The following is a 25,586-nucleotide window of genomic DNA, read 5'->3' as shown; positions in this document are numbered from 1 at the left end:
ATCAAAAATGAAAATGAAGAGGAAATTAAAACAAAAATTAGGAATTATTTTGCCCAATTGTATGCCCATAAATTTGACAACCTTAGGGAAACGGATGAATATTTACAAAAATATAAATTGCCCAGGTTAACAGAAGAGGAAGTAAAATACCTAAATAACCCCATCTCAGAAAAAGAAATTGAGCAAGCCATCAATGAACTCCCTAGGAAAAAATGTCCAGGGCCAGATGGTTTTACATGTGAATTCTATCAAACATTTAAAGAACAATTAATTCCTATACTTTATAGATTATTTGGGAAAATAGGTGAAGAAGGAGTCCTACCAAACTCTTTTTATGACACAAATATGGTACTAATACCTAAACCAGGAAGAATCAAAATAGAGAAAGAAAATTACAGACCAATTTCCCTAATGAATATTGATGCAAAAATTTTAAATAAGATATTAGCAAAAAGAATGCCTCAACTCATCACAAGAATAATACACTACAACCAGGTAGGATTTATTCTAAGAATGCAAGGCTTGTTCAATATTAGGAAAACTATCAGCATAATTGATCATATCAACAACAAAACTAGCAGAAACCATATGATCATCTCAATAGATGCAGAAAAAAGCCTTTGACAAAATACAACACCCATTCCTATCAAAAACACTAGAATGCATAGGAATAAATGGAGCCTTCCTTAGAGTTATAAATAGCATCTACCTAAAACCATCAGCAAGCATTATGTAATGGGGATAAGCCAGATGCATTCCCAATAAGATTAGGGGTGAAACAAGGATGTTCATTATCACCCCTATTATTCAATTTGGTACTAGAAATGTTATCCGTAGCAATAAGAGAAGAAAAAGAAATTGAAGGAATTAGAATAGGCAAAGAAGAAACTAAATTATTACTTTTTGCAGATGATATGATGATTTACTTAGAGAATCCTAGAGAATCAAGTAAAAACTACTTGAAATAATAAACAACTTTAGCAAAGTTGCAGGATATAAAATAAACTCACATAAATCCTCAGCATTCCTATATATTACTAACAAAGCCCAACAGCAAGAGCTAGAACGAGAAATTCCATTTAAAGTTACTGTAGACACTATAAAATATTTGGGAGTCTATCTGCCAAGACAAACCCAGGGCCTATATGAACATAATCATGAAACGCTTTCACACAAATAAAATCAGATCTAAATAAATGGAAAAACATCAGTTGATCATGGCTAGGCTGAGCTAATATAATAAAAATGACAATTTGACCTAAATTAATTTACTTATTCAGTGCCATACCAATCGAACTACCAAAAAATTGTTTTACAGACCTGGATAAAATAATAACAAGAGGTCCAGAATATCTAGGGAATTAATGTAAAGAAATGCTAGGGAAAGTGGCCTAGCCATACCAGATATTAAACTGTACTATAAAGCAGCAGTCATCAAAACTACTTGGTACTGGCTAAGAAACAGTGTGGTGGATCAGTGGAATAGGTTAGGTACACAAGAAGCAGAAGTCAACGACTATAGCAATCTACTCTTTGATAAACCCAAAGAATCCAGCTTCTCGGCTAAGAATTCACTATTCTACAAAAAATGCTGGGAAAATTAGAAAATGGTATGGCAGAAACTGGGCATAGACCAATATCTTACACCATATACCAAAATAAAGTTAAAATGGGTTTATGATTTAGGAATAAAGGCTGATACTATAAGCAATTTGGGAGAGCAAGGAACAGTTTACCTATCAGATTTATGGGAAAGGAAAGAATCCATGACACAACAAGAGATAGAGAACATTACAAAATGCAAAATGGATAATTTTGGTTATGTGAAATTGAAATGTTTCTGTATAAAAAAAGCCAATGCAATAAAGATTAGGAGGGAAGCAGAAAATTGGGAGAAAATCTTTACAACTAGTGTCTCTGATAAAGGCCTCATCTCTAAAATATGCAGGGAACTGAGACAAATTTATAGGAATACAAGTCATTCCCCTATTGAGAAATGGTCAAAGGATATGAACAGGCAGTTTTCAGAGGAAGAAATTAAAGACATATATATATATAAATATATATATATATATATATATACATAGGCATATGAAAAAATGTTCTAAATCACTATTGATTAGAGAAATGCAAATGAAAACAGCTCTTAGGTGCCACATCTCTCCTGTCAGATTGGCTAACATGACAAAACAGGAAAATGATAAATGCTAGAGAGGATGTGGAAAAATTGTAACATTGTTACATTGTTGGTGGAGTTGTGAACTGATCCAGCCTTTCTGGAGAGCAATTTGGAATTATGCCCAAAGGGCTATAAAAATGTGCATACTCTTTGACCCAGTCATACCAATTCTAGGGCTGTATCCCAAAGAGATCACACAAGTGGGAAAGGGACCCGTATGTATAAAAATATTTATAGCAGCTCTTTTTATGGTAGCAAAGAATTGGAAAACAAGGGGATGCCCATCAATTGGGGAATGGCTAAACAAGTTGTGGTATATGATTGCAATGGAATCCTATTGTGCTATAAGAAATGGGGAAGATACGGATTTCATAATAACCTGGAAAAACCTATATGATATAATGCTGAGTGAGTGGAGCAGAAGTAGGAGAACATTATACACAACCACAGATATGTGGATTCTGAGATGACTAACCTTGATAGACTTGGCTCTTCCCAGCAATACAAGGTTCAGAGACAACTTCAAAGGACTCATGATGAAGAGAGCTATCTACATCTAGAGAAAGAACTATGGAGTCTGAACGCAGATTGAGGCAAACTATTTGCTCTCCTTTTTCATTTCTCTTTTATTTTGGTTTTGTTTCTTCTTTCTCATGATTCATTCCATTGGTCATAATTCTTCTTTACAACTTGACTATTGTATAAATAAGTTTAATTAAAGATATATTGGATTCCATGCCGTCTTGGGGGGGAGAAGGGAGGGGAGGGAACGGAAGAAAATCTGGAACTCAAAAACATGTGGAACTGAGTGTTGTAAACTAAAAAATAAAAAATCTTAATTAAAAAAATAAAATAAAAAATAGTGGTCTCAAAGTTCACACCTATAATGTGACTCCATATGTGCTTTCAACAGTAAGAAAGCTAACAAGTTACAATCTGATATGAAGAAAACAGTGCTAATCATTTATGTGATCTTATTGCATCAGAAAAATTGGAGACATTCTGGAGACTAAAAGTAAGTTACAGTTGATTACTGAATCTTATGAAAGACTATGGATATAATTCTCCTGTCACCTCACCTTCTCTTTGTGTCCTGAACATGCCCACAGCCCTATATCACTTAACTCCAACGCACTTTCATGTCATTGCATCACCTCCCTGATGTCATGGTCCTCATCAAGGATAAAGGACAAACAATAACAACATATCTATATGTGCACATGTTGTGTACAAAGACTCCCCACCACCACCCCTATTAAGCTCCTATAAGGCAGAGACTGCTTCACTTTTTGTTTTGTAGCCCTAGGATTTATAGAATAGTTCCTGCACACGGTAGGTGCTCAGTAAATACTTTTTATTAGTGACGATTGGCTTCTAACTGCCCATCTGTCATCATTTTCCAATGCTGTAGTGCGGTTGTATGTAGCGGCTGCCCTCCCTCAGAACTGGAGCTCACCACACTTGCATACGCAGGTAAAAAAGTCTCCTCAGTACTTTTTATATAAGTACATTGGGTGGTTTTGTTGGACCATGTAGACACTCTTTTTCTTTCTGCTTGGTCTCCCCATGCTTTCCCCCTTCAGCCCATGAGGGCTGCCTGACTTTTGCTCACAGAGTTTGGGTAAGATGGGAGTCACCTACTCAACTCCTGGCGAGACAGAGAAGCACACTCAAGGCCTCATAGTCCGGCCCCTCACAGTATCTTATGGTCCTCAGACCCAGGAGTCCTGGGCCCTGTCATCTGGGCCACTGCTGCACCCTCAGTCCTCAGGGCCTTCCCATCAGCCCCACAGCTGAGCTGTCTGAGCTGGTCCTGTCTCTCCCAATTAGAAGGTGAACTCCTTGAGAGCAGACAGAGCTTTCTCTATTGGCATCCTCAGCCCTTAGCACAGTGCTTGGCACACAGTAGGTGCTTAATAAATACTTTTTCATTCATTCTATTTGCAGGAAGTGTGGTTTCTTTTTTTTTTGAGGGGGGAAGGCAGGGCAATTGGGTTAAGTGACTTGTCCAAGGTCACACAGTGTGTCGACTGTCTGAGGCCACATTTGAACTCAGGTCCTTCTGACTCCAGGGTCAGTGCTGTACTCATTGCACCAGCCAGCTGCCCCAGGAAGTGTGATTTCATAATAGGTATAAGTATGCATGAGCATGCCATGTCATGAAGTCCTTTAAGGCATTTGGTTACTTTCCTTTAACCACAAGGATTTCAGTTATTTTCTTCAGGTAAGGGAGCTACATGTGACAACAATTTCTCTTACTAATTCTTATGTAAAATTAGTGTATTCCTTGGCAGGAGCAAGGGATAAGTTAATAATAGTTACGAGAGGCCAGAAGGTTGTTTTTCCTCTTCCAGATTCAATTCAACGAACAGTTATCAAACACTCTCTGTGCTGCGAGGTATACTGGGGCAAGTGGAGAAAACTTTTTTTTGAAAAGTTCCCTGTCCCTAATTCATTCTTGGTGGAATTATGAACCAATCCAACCATTTAGGAGAGCAATCTGGAATTATGCCCAAATACCTAGATCCTTTGACCCAGCAATACCACTACTAGGTCTATTTCCAAAGATAATTAGGGGAAAAGGAAAAGAGCCTGTATGTTCTAAAATTTTTATAGCAGATGCCTTTGCGGTGGCAAAGAACTGGGAACTGCAGGGATGCCCATCAGTTAGGCAAGTTGTAGAATATGATTGTGATGGAATATGACTGTGCTATAAGAAATGATCAGCTTGATGATATTAAAAATATCATGTATAGACTCACACAAAATAATGAAGAGAAAACTGAGCAGAACCAAGAGAACATTGAATACAGTAATAGCAACCTTGTTTTAAGAAAGACTTTAAGGGCATAAGCCATTTTGACTAGTATAAATTCCCCAATTAACTATAAAGGAAATATGAAGAAAGACAATATCTGCATGTGGAGAAAGAACGGATAAATAGAAGTATGTACAGAATAATTTTACTTGTATATACCTATTTATGTCCAATGCTGGCCATCTCTAGAGCAGGGGGCAGGGGAGAGAGAAGGGGAAAAAAGGGAAAAAAAGAAATTTACATGATAATTTTGTTGTATATTTGAAAAGAATTGCAAATTGTGCATAGTAGGCTTGCAGTTTCATGTGCAATGATCTTTTTTATTTTACTGTGTTATGGAAATGCTTGTTTTATTCCATAAATCAAAAAAAATTTATAAAAAGAAAAGGTCCCTGTCCTTGAGGACTTGACCTTCTGCTGGATTTAGTCTTAGCTCTGAAAATCTGAACCTTAAAGGGACAACTTGCCCTGGAGCTGGAAGGGACTGTATAGACCATTCAATAAATATTTACAATAAATATCCACTTAGTGGATATTTGACAATGTGAAATGACAATGTGAAACTAATATAAAATTGTGGGAAGAAGTCACTAAGCTTTCGGAACAATTAGATGTCAGCCTGGAAAAGACAACTCAGAATATGTCCAACTAAATACAAAATATTTCAGAAATCAAAGAGTTAAACATTAAAGTTATGATTTTAAGTACACATAAAAGATAGAAGGAAGTGAAATGATAATTATCCTAGTTAAAGAGAGAAGATAAATTCCTAAAGAAATAGGGAATATCATGCTTCCAGGGCTTAGCACAGTGTTTAGCACATAGTAGGTGCTTAGTAAATGTTTATTGATCATGAAACAAGATTGATGTATTTGTATCTATAAAAAATAAAAATGCAATCACTAAAATGTAGTAAAAATAAGTATCAAAAGGAAAGAATAGAATAGAGAGAAAAATCTGTGAGAGGAATAACTACAAAATCTTTACTATTCAACATATACAAACCACTTAGAGAAATATATAAGAACAATACCTAGACTTCACTCCATTCATAGTCGAAGGAAAATGAGTCTCATACAAGGAAATACTGGTAGGGGACCTGTATTCATACAAGCTGTTTGTGCAAAAATGTACAGCCTCTCTAGAAATCAGATAAATAAAAATCCAAATAGCTTTAAGGTACTATTATATACCTATTAAACATGCAAAAAAAATCACAAAAAATCCCCAAATTTGAATGTCAGCAGGGAGACAGAAAAAGTTGCACATAGACATTGGCACAGGAGCTGTAAATTGGCTCATTCTTTCTGGTCACTCAATTAACAAACATTTATCACGTACCTACTATGTTCTAGGCACTGGTAATACTAAGACAAAAATTAAAAAATCTCAAGCATGAGATTACATTCTATTGGGAGAAATTACCTGGGATCATAGTCTAGAGCCAGGAGAGACCACAGGGCACTCCCCTCATTTCACAGTAAATGTAAGTATATACAAGTTATAGACAAAATAGAAATAATGTAATTTGGGAAGTGGGGGCATGGAGCAGTCATTCAGTGTGGACAAGGGAGAGCAGCACCTGCTGATCTTGGATTAGTTCATCTAATACATCATTCATACTGTTGTAACTCAGATTGGGTGCATGCCCAGATCACCTAACGTGGAGGAAGTCATGTGGAAAATGGCAGGGACTTGTTTCTAGGAGAATAAATTCTGTATTTCCCTACTGTGTGGGTGAGGACACCCTCTTGGGGCTGTGTTTTTAAAATGACCAGACTGGGACAGTATCATGATCTCTTTCTGATGGCATCAAAGCAGGGAAGGTTTTATTTACCTGCCACACGGGCACCACATACTGAGCTGGGTAGGGAGGAAGGACTGACTACCTGTAGTGCCAAGAAGCAGGCCTGGGATTTTGATTTATTGTCTTTTCCAGTTCTAATTACAATAGATAGAAGCCCCAGACCCGGGAGCTTGAGCCATGGTGACCTTGGAGTCAGGATTCCAGGTCAAATGTCCTGACAGCTCAACGGGGTGGGTATATAGACCCAGAAGGGTTTAGGACTTCAAATTTGGTGGGACTGAAGCTATCTAGGAAACAAACTAAGTTGTGCATCTAATCCAGGGGTGGGGAACCTGCGGCCTTTAGGCCACATGTGGCCCTCTAGGTCCATAAGTGAGGCCTTTTCACTGAATCCAAACTTCACAGAATAAATCCCCTTAATAAAAGGAATAGGTCCTAATCCATCTCCCCTCCCCTGAGAATGAGATAGTATGGGGGGGGTAATTATGAACTGAGGTATTAGGGAAAATATTTATGTGTTTGTTTTTGCTATACCTTTGAAGTAAATATTTTCTCTGCAAAAGCTAATCTATTAAGTGGTTAAATGGACCTGGGGTGCTGGGGATCCTAAAATTGAGGGAATGCAATTTGTAAGGGATTGAATCAATACCAGCGATGAACCCCGGGGAAGAGCTGAAATGTAACATACTTGGCCACCTGGCAGCTGGGGGACCAGGGTTGTCGCTGTTATGCCTGAACACACTCTAGGCAGCTTCCCAAAGAAGAAAAGAACCTACAGAACCCACCTGAAGAAGTATAGGTAGGAAGGGCCTTCAGAGTAGATGGGCCTCACTACCTGCCAGTCCTAGTCCTGTACATCTTGGAGATTTGGAGAAGGGAAGGGAGTAGGAAGCCCTAGAGAAGAGCAGTCACCTGAGGGGAGAGCTTGTAAAGGCTCTTGGTTAGCTGACAGGCCACAGGAGTCACTAGGGGGAGCCAGAGGACTGACAGATATGGTGGTGGGGCCTAGACATGGCCTCTGGGGTTGGACGCCCCAGCCTATGGCTCTGCACCTCTGTTTTAGGCCTTAATCACTCCCATTTACAAGTCAACCCACATGAAGAAGGACCCAGAGAAATCAAAATGTTTGTAGCAGCACTTTTTTTTGTGGCAGCAAAGGCTCAGAAACAAAGTAGATGCCCATTGATCGGGGAATAGTTACATAAGCTATGAAGCATGAATGTAAACAAATACTACTGTACTGTAAGAAATGATGTGTGTGATGAATACCGAGAAGCATGTAAAGATCTATGTGAACTGATGCAGAATGAAGAAAATAATATAACTACAATAGTGTAAATGGGAAGAGCCATAAAATAAAATTAGATGTGAATGTGGTTTGGCACCAAAGAGACAGAAAAAAGGGACCTTCCTCCCTCCTTTGCAGGGATTCATTTTCCCTCCCTTTTTATTCTTTGTTACAAAGAATGCCTCACTGGATAGAGGAGGGGAACATTATATATTTGGAAATGAATAGGATGTGTATAAACAAAAGATATCAATAAGATTTTTTAAAATCTAAAGAGAGTGGCCACAGTCTCCTAAGATTCTCTCCAAACTAAATAACCCTAGTTCTTTCAATGAAGCAATCAATTGACTCCCAGTGGCAGCCAAATTAACATATTTATCCTCTAGGAAACTGTCCCCTTGGCATAAGTAAGAATGAAATACTAACTATGTAGCGTGAGAAGAGAGTGACAGCAACTCAACCAGTAAAGGAGCAAATGAATGAGCTTAGGCATCTGTTCACTTTGCTTTGTTGTTCAGTCACGTTTTCAGTCATGTCCAACTTTTAATGACCCCATTTGGGGTTTTCTTGGCAAAGATGCTGGAGTAGTTTGCCATTTCCTTCTCTAGCTCATATTACAGATGAGCAAACTGAGGCAGATATGATTAAGTGACTTGCCCAGGGTCACACAGGTAGTAAGTATCTGAGGTTGGATTTGAAATAGGTCTTCCTGAGTCCAGGCCCATGCTGTATCCACTGTGCCACCTCACTTTCACTTACTTTGGATTTATTTGTTCATCTAATTTTGGAAATTCCAGATTTAGCTCCTTAATGCCCTCTTTATTTATTTTGTTCATGTAACTTTTTAGAGAGAGGATTTTTCCTCAAAGGATTGTTTTAGCTGTATCCCAGAAATTTTGGTATATAGTCTTATCATTATCATTTTCTCTTTCTAAATAAAAAACATGTATTAGTATATATTGTTTAGATATCACCAACATTTCCCAAGGTATCTCTCCTCCCCTCCCAAGAGAGCCATCGCTTATTATATATTATAGAGAAAAAGAGAGGGAGAGAGAGAGAGGGAGAGGGAGAGAGAGACAGAGAGAGAGAGAGACAGACAGAGAGAGACAGAGACAGAGAGAGACAGAGACAGAGAGAGACAGAGAGAGAGAGAGAGACAGAGACAGAGAGAGACAGAGAGAGAGAGGACAAAAGGCACTGTATAAATGTTTTCATTAAATGAACTGAGTGGTCATTGCTTTGGTACTTGAGCTATCTATCTAGGTACCAAAGAAAAGAAAGAGAAAAGAAAACCAGGGTTAGCAGAACCAAAACAATATGCATGATGACAGCAACAACTTAAAGAAAGTAACACTTCAAGACTTCAGAATGCTGACAGATGCCATGAACAATTATGGTGTCAGAGGAATCAAAGTCAAACATGCTTCCCATCTCTTGATAGAGGTGCAAAACGAGGCACACATTTTTGGATATGATTGATCTATCAATATGTTTTACTTGGCTATACTTATTTCAAAGATTCAAGAACCAATGAACCACAGTTAGGATACCACAAAACCTAGCAACTTCCAGTAAAAGAGAAGAGCTTGGAATACAATATTCCAAAAAGTAAAAGATACGAACTTACAACCAAGAATGATCTAATCTACAAAGCTCAATATAATCCTACAGGGGCAAAAGTGAATCTTCAAAGGATAGAGGGATTTGAACATTTCTCATGAAAAAGTTGAATAGGTACCTACTGAAACGCAAGCACAAGAATCAAGAGAAACCTAGAAAAGTAAACGTATTTTTATAATTGGAAGGGTTGTACTAGGATACAGCGCCAACAATCTCATAGGGAGAAAAAAAACCTAAGTGCTTCCATAATCTTAATATCTTCAAATGGAGTTAAATAAGAAAAACAGAGGTCCTGGGGGCAGATTAAAATATAATATTGTAGAAAGGAGATAGCTGGCGGGACTTGCAAGTCTCATAACTGAGGTGCATAAAAAGAAAAGAATACAAATATGTAGAAAGAGATGGGAAAAGCAGGGATTTTCAGATTTCAAATAAAGCACTGGCACTAAGATGGTGCTGGATGCCTCAGTCATGTGGCCCAAATGATCACAGGCACAAATGGCAGAGAAACCAGTATACCTTTCTGAGTGTTCCTGGCCTATCCTAAAAGCTGACCAAGATTCCTAAGTACTAACGGAAGAGATGAAGATTAAGCTCTAAAAGCAATGCACTGGTATGTTTGGATCCCTGCTTATTCATCCTTAACTGTTACTCAATTCAGCTCAGATTTATTTCCTGCCAACTATGGGCAAGGCCCAGGGCCAGACTCTGGAGATACACCAAAATGGCAGCACCTTCCCTCCAGAAGTTCCTATTGTATATGGACACTGACTGCATTGACCCCCTTTGCCGCATGTACTATAGCAGAGTATCCTGTCCTCCTGGATATGCTCTTGTCTTTGGCACCTCCCTGGTTCTTCTCTGGCCCCTTGGGCCTTTCCTGTTCAGCATCCTTCATCTACATCCTTCTCCCTTAAAGGTGTGTCCTTCCCCTTAGGTTCTATTCTGGGCCCTCTTCCCTTCTCTCTACCATCTCTCATGGTGATCTCATCACCTCCCATATGGGAATACCATTTCAAGATCAGTACCTAATACAGTACCTAGCACATAGTAGGCACTTAATGGTTGGTTGCTGACCTTTGTTCTCAGAGAGAACCAAAATGGCATCATTATGTTAGAGTCAGGTGACAACGCATCCGACTGTGCCTGATCAGACCAATACAAGCTCAGAATGCTCTACCACAGATCGGGCACAGATGGTCCATGTGAACATTTCGAGTGAATTCTCTAAATTTGTGCATCTCGTGTTTCCTTTGAACTGTTTCAATTCTGCTTTGCTCATAGAGCACTGCACATTCTATGATGTGGGCGTGCCATGTTGGCCAGTCCTATGCCAGTGTCTCCCAGGTCACACAATCAATTCCAAAGTGTGGTCGCTAGCTCTGGGACCTTAAGTAGCATGCTCTTTTGGCTCTTTGGGTCACAGCCATCTTTAATACATTCCTCCACCTGAAGTCAAGAAAGAATCGACACCTCAGATACAGTAGCAATAGCAGGACAGAGCACTCCCACGCCCTGGCCCAGGTGGGGGGGTGGTAAAGATTCAAGGCCTCCCTTTATACCCCAGGGTTTAACCGCATGCCACCCATCTCACTTCAATGGAGCCACAGAGGAAAGAATAACACCCATGGCTGACTCATCAGCCACATCAAAAGGCCCCCTGCTTCCTTATACTCACTCATAGCGTACTTGAGGCATGTTCCAAATCTGAAAGCAAGACACCCCCCGCCCCCCCTCCCACACACATACACATTGCACATGCCCAGGGCAGAATCACTAAATATCCATGTTGGGGATTCATCCTAATGCCCAGGGCCTAAGGATTATGGTCTCCCTGGGGGTTCCCTAGTATCCCCCAGAATATAGATACCCTTTTCTCTTTTCTCCTCCTGGTGAGTCTTGACCATTTTTTAAACTTTTGCCATTCTGTAGACCTACTAAGCAGATGCTGTTTGGGGCACTAAAGTTATAGAATATTAGTTTTGTTGTTCAGTCATTTCAGTCACATCCAACTCTGTGACCCCATTTTGGGGTTTTCTTGGCAAAGATACTGGAGGGGTTTGCCATTTCCTTCTCCAGCTCATTTGACAGATAAGGAAACTGAGGCAAACAAGGGGAAGTGACTTGCCCAGGGTCACACAGCTAATAAGCATCTGAGGCCAGATTTGAACTCAGGAAGATGAGTCTTCCTGACTCCAGGCCCAGCAGCACTCTATCTCCTAAACCATTTAGCTGCCCCAGAATATTAGTAACCTCATTTTAATGTCTAACAAAAACAAGTTGGAATTTTTCTTTGAGCTCTGGTCCTCAGACTTTTAAGTTGTTAAATTGATTTACCCCAGTTCAGGCCCTCATCATCTCTTGCAGTAGACTTCTAACTGGTTTCCTTGCCTGAAACCTCTCTCCCCACTCCAATACATCTTCCATTCAATTGCCAAGGTGATTCTTCATCTAAACATTATAGGTCTGACCTTGCTCAATGAGCTCCAGTGGCTCCCTATTACCTCCCGAGCTTAGTTATACTATCCGCTGTTTGACATCTGAAGCTCTTTATAACCTGCCTTAAATCCTCTCTGTGCACCCTGTCATCTAGCCACACTGGCCAGAGTTTGCCCCTGGATGTTCTTCCCCTCTCCACTGAGCCTCTCAGGTTTCCCTGGCTTTCTTCCAGATTCATCTTAAATTCTACCACCCACAGCAGGTCTATCCCAGGCCTCCTCCATGCTGATGTGACCCTTCTCAGAATGCCTCTCATCTTCTCTGTAAATATCTTAGATGTATCTAGTTATTTATGTCACCTCCTTTATTAGAATGGATATTCCTTGAAGGCAGGAATTTTTTTCTTGGAGGGAGGATTGTCTTTTTTAAAATTCTCTGACCTTAGTAGAGCACACATAGTGGGCACTTCATAAACCCTTGTCAACTAACTTTCTAAAAAAGAACTTACTAATGGAAAGAAACCCCAAAATAAAGGGGGGGGGAGAACATACTTTTGGAAAATCCCATCAATGAAGACGATTTTCTTTTGAAAATTGACTAACAATTTCAGTGTTTAGAGATAAGGCTAGACCTGTGACTTCATTTTATTTGTTTTTTGTTTTGTTTATTTATTCAAAAACTCCTGGGTAGGAAACTTCTACCAATGTAGTTGTTTTCTCTGTAACTTCTATTCTTAGAGACCTGCCCCGAGAGTGTGTCCAGGATCACACAGTATGTGTCTGACCTTATTTTGGGGTCATCTAAAAAAAACACTCCCACTTCTGAAGCATACTGATTATGTGACCCTGGGCAAGTCATCTGACTTCCAGGAAGGCTGCAGGATAGGTGCAGATCGAAATTGGTAGAGAAAATTTCCTCACCTGGAGCTCCCTATGGGATGAAATCCAACCCTGGACCTGAACCTCCCCTGTTTGCGTACCAAGGACAGCTACTCAGCTTAGCCTTCAAATCCTCTTCCTCCTGCTGTCCTTTCCTCTCCCCTAACCTAATTTTTTATTATTTCCACTTTTAAGCCATCCACTCCAACTAAGCTTGCTGTTCCCACCCTTGCCACGCTGACTTGGTCATTCCCACCTTTGTGTCTCTTGTGCCAAATGATTACCTTAAGCCCTATGTTATTCCAATCAGTTATTGTTTAGTTTAGTGGGATTCCACAGGGGAGTGAGTACTTTTACTATACTTGTCTATTATTGTCTATTGACATACATTTAATAATATACATTTAGTCCGTCTAAGTAACTAATACCAGCACATATTTTACATAGCTTATATTTAAGGATAATTAGATAAGATTAGGCAGATTCTTTCTTACACTCTTAGAGAGTTCTTTAATTTAGGCCCTGGAGCTTTGTTGTAAGTTGACCATAGGAAGCCAACTAGAGGACCCCCTCCCCTCCCCACCCTTTTTGCTTTGTCATAATGATTTGCATAGTCATGGTGACCAAGCCCAGGCATAGTGGAGATGACCTAACGACATGGAAAGCCCCCTGGTTTATTTTTGTCCCTCTGTTCTGTATCATCTCCTCTCTTGCCCAACATGAGGAAATGGACCAATTGACCAATGGGTGACCTTTGCCTTGCCTATCCTATGACCAACATCCTATGACCATCAGTCCTGTACGTTTTGGGCTTGCTACTGGCCATGAGCTCTTCAACCCTAGGCTGATCTGTAGGTTGTCCTAGAAGGTCAAGGTATGGGTCTGTTGACCAATGAAATTCTGTATTTTACTCTGTATCATCTTGTCAAATGGGATAAAATCAAGGGCCTAGAGACAGAGGGCTTCTCAGATCATGAGGAAGATCTGAGGTCTCATTCACTGAAGGAGGCCAAGACCCTTTAATAAATGGTTATTGGCTCGGAGCTCTGCCTCAGTTTCTTTTATTATAGATGGGACAGCTTCGGACCCCATGCTCTTCAGTGTTGTCTCCTCTCTTGCTCCAGGTCTGACCCTCAGTAGCAAAATCCATCTCAAAACTCACCTTAGGACACCATTCTTTTCTCATGAAACCATCCACCCACTGCCTTCAGTTTTTGTTTACCCCATTCTGCCCCTGAGGAGCTAGTCTATGGCTCTACCCACAGTAAATACTTAATCTCCACAGACAAATCAACTTGGTGATAACATGAAGGGAAAAAGAAAGATTTATTGAAAGAGAAGGGTTTTGAAAACTGATTTTTAAGATTTCCACAAACCCTTCCAAATGTATGGGTTTATACTTTCTGGAAAACAAAAACAAAAGCAGCCAGCTACCATATTAGCAGAGTATAATATATAAACAGTAACCAAAGTTCTTCTCCAAGTCATTGACGGATGAGTTAGCAAGAGAGCCTTTCAGAGGAAGGCACGGGACCAGGCCCCCGCTCCGGCTCGGCTCCTTTTCTTCAGGCAGGCAAAGGTACTTGCCCTGTCGATTCTCAAAGGACATCCATAGGTACAGAACTGGAAGGGACCTGGGAGGCTGGCCTCTCCATTTTACAGATGAGGAAACTGAGACCCAGAGAGGTCTCCTGAGAGAGGTAACACAATTTGTTCAATGTCCCACGGGTGGTAGTGGTAGTGAGTGGCAGAGCCAGGGATTTGAACTCGGGTCCTCTCGACCCCAGGACCAGCACCGTGAAGCCTGTCCTTTTAGGTGGCGGCTGATTACTACCACCTTTGGGGAAAGGGGGAAGGAGATTTACCGCGGATTCCTTCATTGGCTCAAATGTGAAATGGGAGTCACTTTCCATCAGTCCCTTGACCCGTGGCTATGTTCCCGTATAGAGCCGCACCAAAATGCCCACCACCAAGATTAAAACAGCTGCCAGGAGTGCCAGCACCCTCCGGAGGACCAAGTCTTTCAAAGATAAGACTGTGTTTTTTGAATGGGGCCCAGAAAGGGGCTCCTCCGGCTTCACCGGCTGCTCTGCTGGGCTCTCCTCTTTGTTGGCAACATTGCCTGCATCACCCAGTAAAACACCGGCCTGACGCTCCGAGTCCACTACAAGAAAAGAGAATGTAGTCGTTCTGACTAGGGCGCAAATAACTCTGTTCCAGACTTCTAAAAGGATTGTTGATCTAGAACAAACCTCAGAGGTCACCTAGATCAAGTCCCTCATTTTACAGATGAGAAAAAAACATATGAGGCAGATAGAGATTAAGTGACTAGCCCCGGGTCACATAACTAGTAAGTAGGTAATCCACAAAACGTGCACGTGTGTAGGAGGCAGCGAGGTGGCACGGTGGATAGAGTGGAGTCAGACCAAGTCATCTTCCTAAGTTCCAATCTGGCCTCAGTCACGCACTAGCTGTGTGACCCTGGGCAAGTCACCTAACCCTGTTTGCCTCAGTTTCCTCATCTGTAAAATGGGCTGGAGAGGGAAATGGCAAACCACTTCAGTATCTTTGTCAAGAAAACCCCAAATGGAGTCATGGAGAGTCGGACATGACTGGAAAATGACTCAACAACTGTAGGGACTAAACGAGTGATGGGACCTGAAGCATCTTGAGCTTGCTGTGCCACCTGGTGGTTGAAACAAGGGTTGCATTCTGAATATTCTGGCCCCCAGACCTTGCCTTTTCACTCTCTGTGCCCAGGAAAGGCAGGTATTCTTACCGGGAAGAGAAGGCTTATGGTCCAGAGGTGGGGAACCTGTGGCCCTCTAGGTCCTTGGGTGTGGTCTTTTGACTGAGTCCAGGTTTGACAGAACAAATCCTTTTATGAAGGGGATTTGCTCTGTGAAGTTTGGATTCAGTCAAAGGGCTGCACCTGAGGACCTAGAGGGCCACATGCAGCCTTGAGGCCGCAGGTTCCCCACCTCTGGCTGATACCTTATATTTGTACGTGTTTAGGTTGTGCTGTCTCTACCCCTCAGTATAACATACGCTGCAGGAATTGCTACCATCGGTCAGTATCCAAGCTTGAGAAGCTTTAGTGCTTTGAGATTCATTGACTTGCCCAGGGTCCTCCCAGCTTAGTAAGGGTTAGAAGCAGGTTTTGAACCCAGGTCTTCTTAACTTAGAGCCCACCCCATGCCATGACTAATAGTTTCAGCCCCTTTAGCAGGTCATTCACTGCCACAGAACTAGACAAATTCCACTCGTCTGGAGGGTCTGGACAGGCCAGCTCATCAGGAAGGGACGATGAGTCATACCTGATGGGATTGGGCCCTGATAGATGACTCGATCCTGATGGTTCCGAGCTCGGGTCGCTTGACCCTTCAACTTGGCACGCACTCGAGCCTAAAAAGGGAAAGTCAGAATCAATCTCTGACCCTTCTCAGCAAGAATTTCCCAGGAAGATCTTTACTGGACACTTGATTCAGGGAAAGCCAGCTCTTCTAGCCCCTTCTCTCTGCTTCCCAGTTGTTGGTAAATTCCCCAGGGAGGCCTGGAGCTGGCCAGGTTTGAGGCAGGGATACAGACCTGGCCCCACTACCAGAGAACCTGACAAGTCATCCTCCCTCCTTGGGCCAAATTCTATGTCCTCTGAGACCCATCCAGGCTTGAAATCTATGCTCCTAAAATCTATGCTCTTTCACAAAGTTTGAAACAGAAAGGCAAAAAAGAATCGAGATGGGTTCTCTATTCTGTGAAGGGCACCCTTATCCTTCCAGCTTCCCAGGATCTGCAGCCACACAATCATTCTTGACTCTTCCCTCTCTCTTAGCCCCTTGTAGTCCATCACTTGCCACATCCTGTCACTTCTGCCTCCATGACTCTATAGCATCCATCCCTTTCCCTCCACCCACACAACCTTCTCCTTCCTGCCTCAATCATTTCAACATCTCTTCCTTGGTCTTTTCCCTTTCCAGTCCATTCTCAGCACCAGAGATGTCAAACACACCATAGGCCAGAACCAGAGGAAAATGGAATTGGGAAATATGTAACAAAATAAGTACAAATACAATGGGACATAGATAATGTTAATATGTGGTTTTCTAAGTCAATCCCAGCATTCAGGGATCTTTATGGGAGGTTTAGTGCCACTTCCCCATTTCTTTTTGAGTTTGATGCCATTGGTCTAGGTGATATCTCAGGTACTTTCTAATTTTAAATCTAGAATCTAGCTTTTCTCCTTCCTGGGCCTCAGTTTCCTTATCTGTGAAATCAGAGGGTTAGACCAGATAGCCTGTAGAGGTCCCTTTCCAGATCCAAATCTATGATATGTGATTTTTCCCAGGCCTCGGTAATGAAATGAAGCTGTGAAATGAAAGGGTTAAACTAGAAAGCTTCTAAGGTCCCTTTCTTTTTTTTTAATTAAGTTAATTTAATTTATTTTTAGTTTTCAGCATTCACTTCCATAAGTCTTAAATTTTCACCCCCTCCCTCTCGTTTCCCCTCCCAAAGATGGCATGCAATCTGATATATGCTCCTCTACATATACATTCCTGTTAAACATATTTTCACATTAGTCATGTTGTATAGAAGAATTAGAATGAATGGGAGGAACCACGAGAAAGAAAAAACTAAACAAAAAAAGAAAATAGTCTGCTTCATTCTGCATTCAGACTCCATAGTTCTTTCTCTGGATGTGGATGGTATTTTCCATCATGAGTCTTTTGGAATTGTTTTTGGTTAAGGTCCCTTTCTAGACCTAAACCTATGCTCTGTGATCTCTCCTCTCTAGATCTCAGTTTACTCATCTGTAAAATGGAAGGATTGAATGTTAGAAGGGGTTAGATGTCTTCAAAGGTCCTTTCAATCTGTGATTTTAAAGTCTCTGATGTTTCCCCAAAGTTTAAATGGCAGAGATAAAGAAAAGGAATCAGGAGAGATTCATCAAAAATCGCTCACTCCTACCTTGACTTTCACTGTGTTACTCACCCTAATCTAACACCTGGAAGGGAGGAGGGAGGGGGAAGAGCAGGAGGACCATCACAAACTAGGTTGGATCACATCAGGAAGGCTTTGGACTGTTGGAGATGATGGGGGATGGGTTCCCACATCTCCTCCCAAAGTTGAACTCTGTTCTTCCTCCTTCTTGAGATTCTCCTTTCCAGACCATCCCCAGCTGCTGGGAAGAAGCCCGCCCCATATTTCTCTAACCAGTGGATAAACAAAGGAGGACCGGCCCTAACCTGTCCATCTGGCTGTCTACACCAGCCTCCATGCCAGTAAAAACAAGAGACAAGTCAATGCCAAAAGGAGAAAAGGGTCTTCCAGAAGACAGGCGAGGCAGAAAAACGCTGCCTTGTTGACATTCTCCATGGGGAAGCGTTTGCGGGAATGGATCATGGGCAGGGTTACCTCTTCACTGGCCTTTTCCCAGTTCAGGCGTAAGATGAAGGCCAGAAAGCAGACGGCTTGCAAGATGGAGCAGATGATGATGCCGGACCACAGACCTAGAAAGGGAAAGACCAGCAACGAGCAAATATGAATCTCATTGATGGAAAACCTGCTCGCCTCTTGGCCAGTTTGTCCTACAGGTAGCAACGGGTGGTGCAGTGGAGAGAGATTTGGAGTCAGAGGAAAAGGATCCAAATCCAGGCTCTGCCACTTGGGATAAGATGTATGACCTTGGGCAAGTCACTAAGACTCTCTGGGTTGCAATTTCCTCACCTGGAAAAGGAAGGCATTGGACCTTCTATCTGGCCGTTTTTGGCCTCTCGGGTCCTTTTCAGCTCAGATCTATCATTCTGCAGAGGCTGGGTTCAATCCAACAACTCAGCTAACCATTATTAGCTACCACCGAGGCACCGGGCACCGGGCTGAGAAGAGTGCCGAGTAAAACAAGGCCCAGTCCTTTCACTTAGGAAGCTTGCGTTGTATTCAGCTGCTGCCTAGGCCATATAGCAAGCATTTATCTAGGGCTTGAGGGTTGGAGAATGCTTTATTTACGATATTTCAGTTGATCCTCACAACAACTCTGGGAAATTGGTGCTATAGTTATCAGCATTTTACAGATGAGGAAACAGGATGATAAAGGTTAGGTGACCTGCCCAGGGTTCCTCAGCTGGTGTCTGAGGCAGGGCTTCCTGACTCCAAGTCCGACCCACAACCTGGCCATCTGCCCCGCCACTGCCACCCAGATTTTCCCTAAGGGAAGAAGCCTCTACTTCTGGAATGGACTCCCAGAAACTATGGCCCATTTTGTTCCTCTGGGGAGTGAATCCGCTGAGCTTTGGAACACATGCCCTGGGCCTGATCCATCTTGACCTGCGATCTGGGGAGTGCAAACTTTGCTAGCCCACTGTAGCAGGCTCCACACTAGATCATGCTTCCTATTTCACCTAATCCTCTACCGAGGCCACCCTGCCATGCCTCAGTCTTCCCACTTTCCACCTCTTCCTTGGAGCACAGTAATCAAGTAAACACTGTTGGTGCTTGTGGAAAGGTCATGACAACCGACAGCTGGGTCACCACCTCTCTGTGATTCTTCAGACCTTTCTTTATTGTCCACATACACTATCATCTCCTTTCAGAGTGAATAAACAAATGAAAAATGCATGTATTGAGCACTTTCTATATGCAAAGTATTGTGCTAAGCTGGGGGTGCAAATAGAAAAGAAAGACATCCCTGTCCTTAAGGAGCTCCCATTCTAATGGGAGAGACAAGGAAGGTTCCATTGCAAATCAGAAAAGGCCCAGGGTTCTTGGGGGACAGCAACAAAGCCTCTTTTTAAATGCAATTTCCTCTGATAAAATCTGGTCGGTTTCTGATGTTGAGCCATCTACAGGGCCAAGGACTTGGGTGACAAGAAGCCTTTCTGGCTCTTCGTGACTGTGGTTGTAGGGGCCAGGCTGCATCTCCACAGGGCTGCTTCCTAGGATGATGGCTGTGGACATCGGGCTGCTCCCAAGGTTCTCGTGTTCAGGGGCCTGGACTGTCTCCATCAGGACCTGAAGGGTCAAGGTGGCGATGGTGGTTCAGTTTGCCTGACCCATGCTGCCTCCTGTCTCTCCCCCTGTGTGCCTGCCCTATGTGTGGCAGTTGGTAGGATGGCTGCTTCTTTCTCTACAGGAGATACTCTCCAGAATACTGGCTGTGAGGGCTGAGTAAGAAGGAGGATTGGTCGTCTGGGGGTGGGGGCAGGGTTCTCCCGCTCTGATCTCTCCTGTGCCTGCTTGACAGCTGGTGGCAGTTGGTCTGCAGTTGTTCTTGGGGAGGAGGGGTGTGATGAGGAACGTGACCTCTTTGAAGGAAGGGACTGTCTCATTTTTTTTGTCCAGCCCAGTGCCTGTCATGCAGCAAACTCTTAACAAATGTCCATCCAGCTTAGTAGGGGAGGTAAGACATGTTCCAATGAGGCAGAGAGGTGGCTCAGTGGATAGAATTCTGGGCCTGGAGTCAGGAAGACCTGAGTTCAAATGTGACCTCAGATACCTACTAGCTGTGTAACCTTGGGCAAGTCACTTTAACCTCTGTCTGCCTTAGTTTCCCTCCTCTGTAAAAAGGGGATAGTAATAGCACCTACCTGACATGGTTGTTGTGAGGACTGAATGAGATAATGTTTGTAAAGTGCTTTATCAATGCTCTCTATGACTATTGTTATCAAATAAAACACAGAGCAGAAATGTAAGCAAGAAGACAACCAAAAGGAGTGCTCGGTTACCGGGTGGGCCATGACTCATGCTTCCTTAGGGGCAGCCAAGAAGAAGCCAGGCCTGGGGCCAGGCGACTCTCCAATTTCAGCAAACGCAGAGACATTTTTGGCTTTGCTGGCCACGGTGTCCGCCAAAGGCTACCAACAGCAGGCCCAAGAAGGTGCCAGGCCGGAGCAGAACTATATCTCCAGGGACAAACTACTCCAACAAGAAGAATTGGCGACTGTTCTGCTTTCCTAAAAAAGGTGGTTGGGGGTACGAGTGGGGCTGGGGAGAGATCGAGTGACGGCCTGACGTGTAAGAAAGAGCAGGCCCGTTAGTGAGCTGGGTAGAGGGCAATGGGACGTCTCCCATGACAGTCCAACCTCGGCTTCCAGCTTCTCTGCCCGAGGTTTCTTGAGTCAATCCCAAAGTGTGGCGCCCCCCAGAGCCGTATCATTGTTCCATTCTTTGTCTCTGAGTCCCCTCATCACCCAGCACCATTTCTGGCATGTAGTGGGTGTCTAATAAATGCTTACTGGTTGATCTTTGGACTTAAGGAAGAAATAGACTACCCGCATAAATAAAACCTTCTGCAAATCTCTTAAGCTTACAAATAAAACCTGGGTGATAGGGGTCAGGGAGGCCTGTGTCTGATTCTCACCGCAGGCATTTACTAATACCATGACCTCTGGGTTTCAATTGTGTCATCTCTGAAGTGGGCCAGGTATTGGCATCCAGGGAGTCCCCGAGTACAAGTCCAGACCGCGATCCTCCCTAACAATCAAGGCAGGGGCTGGTAGAATCTCAGAGCGGGGCCGTGTTAATCACTTAGCTTCGTAGACCACACTTTCCTCATCTGTGAAATAAGAGGCCTGGAAGCTAATGATCTCAGAGGTGCCTTCCCGCTCGACTCAGAGCAGGGAAGAGCTGGGTGGGAATCCTGCTTGAGACCCTTATTATTAGCTGGGCCAGTCACCTAGCCTCTCACCTTCAGCTTCGCCATCTCTAAGATGCAGACGATTGAGCCCCTGCCTCGCAGAGTTGTTATAAGAACAAGTGACCCCCCAATACATTCATATACATGCAATACATACATACATGTATGTGTGTGGATATAGAAATATAGCCATATACAAACACAAACACTATGTAACTATACATGCATGCACGTATGCAGACATGTGCACATACACACGTATACATATGTATACACGTGTGTGTTTATGTTTCTATCTATGTATATAGACATAGATAGGAATAAAATAAAAGCACCCATCTCTCGAGGTTGTTGTGAGGCTCAACTGAGAGAATAACTGCAGAACACCTCGCACACAGTGCCTGGCACACGGGAAGCACTTTATAAATGTTGGCTATTATGAATATTAATATACATATATTATATTTTAATATAAATTGTAATATGTCACTGATAATGTATTGCATATTATAATAATATACTGGATTATATAATAATATATAAATATTTTTATGATATATTTTATATATTGTATATAAATTTATAATTTGTTACATATAAACGTATCATTTATATAAATATATAAATATCAATCAGATAAGTAAAATGCCAATCACGTGATGGAATTATATATACACACATAATATATTTATAATCATATATACACATATGCAGATATGATTGTATATACATATAATTATGCACACACATATATTACATACACATAATCATATACAATCTTAAATCAAATATTAATCATGCATACACACATGATATTGTGTAATTACAGAAATATTAACAATCGCCAGAATTTATGTAGTGCTTCCGAGGTGCCAGGCACTGTGTGCTAGGTGTTCCACAACTATTCTCTCATTTGAGGCTCACAACAACCCTGGGAGGTAGATATGATTATTATCCCCATTTCACTGTTGAGGAAACCGAGGCAAACAGAAGTAAAGTGACTTGCCCAAGGTGACACAGCTAGGAAGAGTCCAAGGCTGGATTCGAACTCAGGTCTTCCTGACTCAAGGCTCAGTGTTTCCAGCCACTGTGCTTCCAGTCGCCTCCAATACTGCTGTTCTTACTGCTCACAGTCCCTCAGGTGACTCAGCTGAATCACTGCTCCCTCACTGGTCTCCCAGGCCATGTGGTGCAGTAGAAAGAGTGTAGGATTTAGGGTCACTGACCCCAAGTTTGAATTGTGGCTGTACTGCTTAGTCCTTGTATGTCCTTGGGCAATTGACTTAACTTCTCTGGGACTTTTCCTCATCTGTAAATGATAGGCCTGACTAGGTAAACTCCATGGTCCCTCTCAGTCCCAGAGTTAGGATCTGAAGGTTCCATAACCTGAGACCCTCAGGTCTCTCTGATTTTTAAAACCTAGAGGGATTTTCACGGCTTACCAAATGAAAGGGCTATTGAGTAGTCTGGCATTCAAGACTCTTTACCATATGACCCTCGGCTACCCTTCCAGGCTGATCATGCATAGAAGGGACCTCAGAGGTCATCTAGACTCTCTGGCAAATGGGCATCCAGCCTTTTTCTCGAAGCCCCTCAGTGATGAGCAGCCTTCTCCTAAGGGACCCCACCTCTCAGCTTCCTACTTCACGGGACCCCAGGAAATCAGGAAGACCTGAGTGGGAACGCTGCCTCCGGATACTAGCTACATGTGCGCTCCTCACTTACCTCTCTGGGCCTCGGTTCCCTCATCTGTAAAATGTAAGAAGTTGGACTAAGGTCCCCTCCTTCAGTTGACGATTCCAGAGTCTCGCCCTGCCCTGCCCTGACATTTCGTGATGCTACCATCCTTTGGGTTGGCTGCTTCACTATTTGAATAACTCGTAGCCTTTCATGAAAATATTATTGAATCTGAGAACATCTGGAGGAGAGGCTGGGATAAATCGGACTCTAGTTGACTCTAGGTATCAAATGTTCTTTCCCTGGTTCTGGGGTGGAAGCGAGGATTGGTGAATATGAGCACAAGCTATGTCTCTATCAGCTCATTCGCTCTGAAATGGACACATGCCCTTTTTATCATCCCCATCACCCACATACAGACTTATCCATGACACATCTGTGCTCCCCAGGGCTGTTATTTTAGGAAAAGGAGCTGTCCAGGTACTGCTTCACCCAATATTTTTTATTAGCTCTGGCTGGCCCAGACCTAAGAGCTCAGACCTCCCACCCAACCCCAGGAGTGTTCTAAAAATCCCCTTGGACCTCGCCCTTATTATTTTACACTTTAGCTATGAGATCCTTGAGATTGGGGACCATCTTTTGCATTTCTTTGTATCCTCAGTGCTCAGCACAGTACCTGGCACATAGTAGGCATTTAATAAATGCTTGTTGACTGACTGACTTAAGCTGGCCTTTGCCATCTCAAAATGGAGAGCAAGGGGTGGAGTCAAGATGGTGGCTGGAAAGCAGGGACTAGCATAAGCTCCCCAAGTCCCTACAAAACCCTATAAAAATGGCTCGGAACCAATTCTAGAACTGCAGAACCCACAAAATAGCAGAGGGAAGCAGGGCTCCAGCCCAGGACATCCTGGATGGTTGCTGGGTGAGGTCTATCGCGCACAGAGCTGGGAGGGGAGCGGAGCAGAGCCCAGTGTTGGCCACACAGACCAACCAGACCAGGAGCAGGGCGGAGCAGGCCCTAGCACCCTGAATCAGTGAGCTGTGGCAGTTGCCAGACTTCTCAACCCACAAACACCAAAGACAACAGAGAAGAACTACAGAACCCACAAAATACCGGAGGGAAGCAGGACTCCAGCCCAGGACAGCCTGGATGGTCACTGGGTGAGGTCTATTGCGCACGGAGCTGGGAGCGGAGTGGAGCAGAACCCAGCACAGTCAGCGGCAGGACCAACCAGACTGGGAACGGGGTAGAGCAGGCCCTAGCACCCTGAATCAGTGAGCTGCAGCAGTTACCAGACTTCTCAACCCACAAACACCAAAGACAACAGAGAAGGTTAGTGGGAAAAGCTGCTGGGGACAGAGTGAAAGAAGGAGTTTGCAGTTCGGCCACCTCCCCAGGGGCAGTGGAGGTGGGGCAGCTACAGAACTACAGTTGCAGTTACTTCCAGCCCCAGGCCCACCTGGTGGGAGGAATTAAGTGGCAGATCAGAGCAGGAGTGCAAAGCCAGCTTTGATCTGAGTCCAGTCTGGGTTGGGGGTTCTTGGGGAAGGAGGAGTGCTGGTGTGGCAGAGCTGGCTGTAATAGCTCTGAAAACAACAGCACATCCCCTCAAGCTTGGAACATAGTACTCTTTACTCTACAAGCAGTCATACCCCGACAAAAAACTCAAGGGTCAAGTAAGTTGGCTAGGAACATGGCCAGGCAGTGAAAATGCATCCAGATTCAGCCTCAGACTTTGGAATCTTTCTTTGGTGACAAAGAAGACCAAAACATGCAGCCAGAAGAAGTCAACAAAGTCAAAGAGCCTACAACAAAAGCCTCCAATAAAAACATGAACTGGTCTCAGGCCATGGAAGAGCTCAAAAAGGATTTGGAAAAGCAAGTTAGAGAAGTAGAGGAAAAATCGGGAAGAGAAATGAGAATGGTGCAAGAAAACCAGGAAAAACAAGTCAATGACTTGCTAAAGGAGACCCAAAAAATACTGAAGAAAACAACACCTTAAAAAATAGACTAACTCAAATGGTAAAAGAGCTCCAAAAAGCCAATGAGGAGAAGAATGCCTTGAAAGGCAGAATTAGCCAAATGGAAAAGGAGGTCCAAAAGACCACTGAAGAAAATACTACCTTAAAAATTAGACAGGAGCAAGTGGAAGCTAGTGACTTGATGAGAAATCAAGACATTATAAAACAGAACCAAAGGAATGAAAAAGTGGAAGACAATGTCAAATATCTCATTAGAAAAACCACT

The 25,586-nt window shown here is 42.9% G+C and overlaps 1 protein-coding gene across 3 annotated transcripts in view; it reads right to left on the bottom strand.

The window, feature by feature from the left end:
* The window catches only part of LOC118858725 (multidrug and toxin extrusion protein 1-like), a 73,281-nt gene that overhangs the window by 5,620 nt on the left and 42,075 nt on the right, over positions 1–25,586 (bottom strand). For 2 of the 3 annotated variants that reach the window (XM_036769329.1, XM_036769331.1), the window contains 3 exons: positions 18,445–18,539; positions 16,350–16,437; positions 14,735–15,196 (listed from right to left, as the gene is read on the bottom strand). In XM_036769329.1, the coding sequence (XP_036625224.1) occupies positions 14,964–15,196; positions 16,350–16,437; positions 18,445–18,539 (416 nt within the window). In that variant the 3' untranslated portion in view covers positions 14,735–14,963. Of the gene's footprint in view, positions 1–14,734; positions 15,197–16,349; positions 16,438–18,444; positions 18,540–25,586 lie in introns of those variants that run through there. The other variant, XM_036769330.1, reaches the window with a different exon arrangement.

This window comes from Trichosurus vulpecula, chromosome 7, assembly GCF_011100635.1.
Source record: "Trichosurus vulpecula isolate mTriVul1 chromosome 7, mTriVul1.pri, whole genome shotgun sequence".
NCBI lineage: Eukaryota > Metazoa > Chordata > Mammalia > Diprotodontia > Phalangeridae > Trichosurus > Trichosurus vulpecula.
Note: the sequence above shows the minus strand (reverse complement) of the source record. Positions and strands in the feature narration are given on the sequence as shown.